The sequence below is a fragment of the Palaemon carinicauda genome, chromosome 23 (assembly GCF_036898095.1).
Source record: "Palaemon carinicauda isolate YSFRI2023 chromosome 23, ASM3689809v2, whole genome shotgun sequence".
Lineage (NCBI taxonomy): Eukaryota > Metazoa > Arthropoda > Malacostraca > Decapoda > Palaemonidae > Palaemon > Palaemon carinicauda.
In genome coordinates, this window is record NC_090747.1 from 113,563,527 (window position 1) to 113,569,213 (window position 5,687).

Sequence of the window (5,687 nt, forward strand, 5' to 3'; positions counted from 1 at the left end):
GATACGGGGAATACGACCAGCTGAAATCGTTGTAGGCGATGAGCGCGTGCTGGTAGGCAGAGTTCTCCCTGGATTCCATGTGCAGAGCGGGCCAGAACTGCGTCCCCTCGAATAGATTGTTGGTGACGTTCGCCTGGAGCTTCGTCGCTGCACCGATGGATCCGGCCAAGATGTAAACACCGCCCGTGTTGTTGCGCACCAGATTGTTCTGTTTGGGTTGGAGAGGTCTGGGTTTAGAAGGCGTTGTGGGTGGAGGGTAATGGAGAGAAAGAGAATGATATAGGATGGAAGATGAGACTGCAATTATGCCTGTCAAATATCTAGAAGCTGGGATTTGGTTATAGATCTCAGGAGAGGGAAATGAATACAAAGAGATTGCAACTAAAGGTATAAAAATTTTGGGATTTGGTTAATGAGAGAGAGAGAGAGAGAGAGAGAGAGAGAGAGAGAGAGAGAGGTTGGAAGGTTTCGGATTTAGAAAGGGGTTGTGGAAGGAGGGTAAGGGATGAAAATGGAAGTGAGAAATAGAAAAATAGAAGGGATGGAAGAGGAGATTGTAACTATGCCTCCCAAATATCTGGAAGCTGGGATTTGTTTATTGAGTTCAGGAGAGAGAGAGAGAGAGAGAGAGAGAGAGAGAGAGAGAGAGAGAGAGTTTCTCACCAAGCTCACACAAAAAATAAGAGAAATAGAGAGAGGACGTTGCACAAGTGATCATGGAAGTACAGTAGTAGATGCTTGAAGACAGCAAATAGATTTAATATAATAGACAAAAAGAATTAAGACGAGAGAGCTGGTTATATAACCGTCTAAAAACAGAACCTCATGAATAAGGGATAAATTTCCTCTTATAAACAAATAAGGAAGCACAAACGTATCCATCTAATGCCTGAATATTACCCATGAAATAATGAATACAGTCTTTTTATAGTTTATTTATGACATATTTGTTTTTAATGTTGTTAATAGTTTATATATGACATGTCTGTTTTGACGTTGTTACTTATTTTAGAATGATTTATTGTTAATTTGTTCTCTTCATTTATATTTCCTTATTTCCTTTCCTCACTGGGCTATTTTCCCTGTTGGAGCCCCTGGGCTTATAGCATCTTGCTTTTCCAACTAGGGTTGTAGCTTGGATAGTAATAATAATAATAATAATAATAATAATAATAATAATAATAATAATAATAATACAAATACTGATTTCTGGACAAGCGGAGAGACCGAAGGTCTTGAACCAGACTATGAATGGACGAATTTCAGAAAGCAAATCACGGAGTGATATGAAACCGAACTTCTGACCTCATAAATAATGCCCTTTGGTCTTCCATGAGCTTTGAGAATGAATAACTTCTGTGTCTGAGACCTTTGGTCTTTGCAAAGGGCCAGTTCATTTGCTTAAATTCAGCCTGAGGGAGACAGAGGGCGGAATTGTGTTAAAAGTTGCAAGACTGCGGTCCAAGTTGAGTTGGATGTTGAATTACTGCATTATGCGCAATGAAGTTCTAAAGGTAAAATGTAAAGGTGTTTGCTTTCAGTTCCAGTTTTATCAGAATAGATGCTCACCAGAAGGTCAGCCCGTCAAGCCTAACCCCAAATTGTGGTGCCAAAGCAGAGCAGTCACCTCCCCAGTAAACAGTTTTAAACTCATGGTACCGGAATGGGATCGATCTGCTGCCATGCGAATGTTAGGCAAAAACATTACCATTATGCTAGTCAGGAGGCACATAAAGATCCCATCACTTAATGATTGAATCAAAAGAAAAAATTGTTTTTAAAAACTTAAGATGAGATATGTTGAGCAGATATAAAGCACCAAAAATTGATTAGAAATAAACCAGTGTTCAAGTTAAATTTTAAAATTAAAACCTGACAAAGCTAAACTTCCAGCAAAAGAGAATAAACAAAAATAAAATCATCTGGCTTTCAAGATGATGTTAAGAACTATAACATCATTTAAAAAATATCTAACTTTATATAATAAAATCAAAATATAACAAAAGACAAACTAGGGTTCGATGAAAATAAAGGACAACGCTGACCTTAGAACAGAAATCAAGAATAATAAGCTATAATGCGTAAAATCAAACTACTCTCCAAACAAAAACATGAAATAACAAATACTATATAAACTTCCAGCTATAGCATAAAAAAACAAGTTTGACATTGAAATTAACGTCAAAAAGCTGTAACACGATTATAGATTTCCGGAGAGAAAAAAAAAAAAAAAAAAAAAAAACAGGACAAGTCTTATCAAACATAAAAATTATATAACAAGTAAGGCTACTATGTGAATTACTATAAAAACAAGAAAAGTTTGACATTGGAATCAACACCAAGGATAAAAATCTTACAAAATACCCGAAAAAAAATTCCAACAAACGACAAGGTTATCCAAGGAAAAACATGAAATAACAAATACTATACAAAACTTCCAATAAAAACAAAAGAAAAGCTAGACGTTGAAATCAACACCAAGCATAAAAAGCTACAACACAATTAATACTCTAAAAAACCATAAACTAAATTTCCCATAAAAAAGAAAAAAAAAAAAAACAAGGCTACCCAATGAAAAACATGAAATAACAAATACTATATAAACTTCCAATAAAAACAAAAGACAAGTTAGACATTGAAATCAACACCAAGCATAAAAAGGCTACAAAAAAAAAAATATATATAAAAAAAAGTTAAAAAAAAAAGGTTAAAAAGGTAAAAAGTCTAACCTTAAAATAAATATCCTGCATATTCTGGAGGTCCAAGTGGAAAGCTGCTCTGGTGGTGGTGAAATTGGCGTACAGTTGCCTTCCGTTGTTCTCGATTCGGCTGTAGGTGAAGCACACCCACGGGTTGACTTCCCCGGCGGTGGCAGCGAACACGGCGCCGCCCACGTTGTCGTAATATTGGTTGTAGGTCAGGTTGTGAAGGATGTTACGGTCTGCGAGAAGTAAATTAGTTTGGTTTAAGTCATGTCTTATCCACAGATACAATATTATATATATATATATATATATATATGCATATATATATATATATATATATATAATTTGAGGTCAGCAATGGTACAATTCGTTTATTAGAGAACGGGGTCTTAATCGTTTCCACATTAAGGTTTCTGGCTGACTGGGATGAGGATGATACCAACGCGCACAGGAAAAGGTGGGTCCTTCTACAGACACCCGAACATATATATATATATATACAGTATATATATATATCCAAATAAGCCATATATTTTTGATACATTGATGTTTGAATTATCTTAACGACCTCAGGATCAGAGCCCCCCCCCCCCCCCCTCTCCGCGCGAAATCACACAAAGACAATAGCTTCTGACCGGCCAGGAATCGAATCCTGGTCCAGGAAATTTGTATGGACAGTGACATACCACTTTGCGACGAAGAAATATGGCCTGAGTATGAAAAACACGTCTAAATGTGCAAAATTTATCATATATAATATATACTGTATATATATATATATATATATATAGATAGATAGATAGATAAATAGATAGATAGATAGATAGATAGATCCAAGAGGAAGATTATGACGTAGCTTTTCCTAGAAAGGACATAGCACTAACGCCTCTTTTTATGAATATTTCATTTCCCATCAATAACGCCTTGCATAATTCATTTCCCTCATTCATCTAGTCCGCAATATATTTAATATATTTCTTTAAATATCACCTAATCCTTTTTTAAATTACATTTAATATTAAATTCATTATCTTTAAACATAGCCTACTTCACATTTGTAGAGAATCAGCACAGTTTCTGAACAAGTAATAAATAACGTATAATGAAACAAGATATTTTCATTTTCTCATTTTCCTCATCCTAAATTTAATTTTTAGCATAACCAGTAACAGCTCTAAATGAAAGCTTTTAACACTTGATAGTTATGGCTTTGGGGCCCATTTCTCAGCTCCAATGAGTCATTACTCATATAAATGGACAGTTATGAGCAATTGCTCATTACAGAGAGCACAGAAATCCTATCTATCACAGATTCTTTCTCGAAACTGACGTTTACCACAACGGAATTATTTTGTCCTATGTCAGTCTGTAACTTATTAACTCATTTATCATTTATGGTTATTCATTCACTTACTTTTATGCTTATTTATCTATTTATTTATTTATTTATTACAATTGTTTACACCAGTGTCAATATGCCCCTCTCGAAAATAACTACTTTACTATTCATTGCATGAGATAATTAAAATATAGTCTTGCAACTTCATTCATTGTATAAAAAATACATACAAAAATCTACTGCATAAAACAGTGATGATCTAAAATATCAAACAACATAGACTGGTAGTGATGGATTTTAAAATGAGAGGTACAAAACCCAAGAGGAGAAAGAAGAGATCTAGAATAAAGGTTTGGGACCTTAAAGAAGAAAATGATGAGCAATTTAGGAGGATTGTGAGAGGAAATTATCTAGGTAAGGTATGAATGAAATATGTGTAAAGGAAACAGGAATTAGAAGGAAGAACCAGCGGATATGGTGTGTTGAAAGGCGAAAAGTTGTGGTGTGACAATGCAAGAGTCAGATAGAAGAAATCAAAAGGCATTTAAGGACTGGAAAGTGAGGCGTGCACAGGGTACAGAGGAACTGCACAGAGAAGAGGAAAAAGATTCTAGGAGGAGAAGCCTGAGAGAACAGACATGAGAGTGTTGGGGTGAATTAAGGGAATATCACTGCTTGAAAGATTGGTAAAAAAATTAAATATAGGATGGCAGGCATAGTAAAGATTACAGAGGTGATAAGAGTGTTATGACTGAGATGGTGAGGACACGAGTTGAGGAAGGATGGTGAGGAGGAATGGAGGGAGGCTTAAAAGGAACCTGTTACTGGGAAAAGATTGAGGGGGAGGTAAAGAATTAGATGGTGAGATAAGGGGAATGATGATATGAAGAGAGGAGGTTTGGTGGAAGAGAATACCATTAATACAAGGCATTGGAGAGGGCACATCAAGCAACCTACCCCTTAATGTAGGGACAATGGTGTTGATGAAAACCAAATAGCTCTTCCATTATCAATCTGGACAGATGTGTATCTCAGTAAACGATGGTAATGAAGGTTACAGTATGCAACACAGGAATATATATATATATATATATATATATGTATGTATGTATGTATATGTATATGATAATTTTGCACATTTAGATGTGTTTTTCATACTCATATAAGCCATTTATTATACTCCTCCTAATATCTGGATTCTCACTACCTCGAGATCAGAGACCCAAGGGGGAATCAACTCAAAGATAATAGCTTCTGGTCGGCTAGGGAATCGACCCCAGACCCAAAAAAACTGAAGTTCCACTGACTTAGCAACTCAGTTAAAAAAAAAAAAAAAAAAAAAAAAAATAAAAAAACCCTCCGTTCAACTCACTGATTCCAAGATCGGAGATGGGCAGAGTGACAATTTCGGCCGTGAATCCCATGTCGTCAGAGGCTCCGGTCGCGTGCAACTCGATGCTGAGCCGCGTTCCTTCGGTCTTGAAGAACCTCATGTGGTTTCCGCTGTTCATGTGGATTTCAGACAGGACTTGCGTCGTCTGGTTGTAGACGTCGCCGTCGTATAAGACGATTCTGTCCGGTAGCATTGGATCGTCGGTCGAGTTGTAAAGGTTGAATTGGAGTAGCCTGGTGGGGGAATAAGT

The 5,687-nt window shown here is 36.2% G+C and overlaps 1 protein-coding gene across 1 annotated transcript in view; it reads right to left on the reverse strand.

Moving 5' to 3' along the window:
* Positions 1-5,687, reverse strand: part of LOC137617744 (protein bark beetle-like) — a 50,901-nt gene that overhangs the window by 43,181 nt on the left and 2,033 nt on the right. Inside the window, exons 3-5 of the mRNA XM_068347741.1 lie at positions 5,417-5,670; positions 2,730-2,941; positions 1-208 (exon numbers count right to left, since the gene is read on the reverse strand). The exon at positions 1-208 is cut by the window's left edge and continues 23 nt beyond it. Coding sequence (XP_068203842.1) covers positions 1-208; positions 2,730-2,941; positions 5,417-5,670 — 674 coding nt within the window. The remainder of the gene's footprint in view (positions 209-2,729; positions 2,942-5,416; positions 5,671-5,687) is intronic.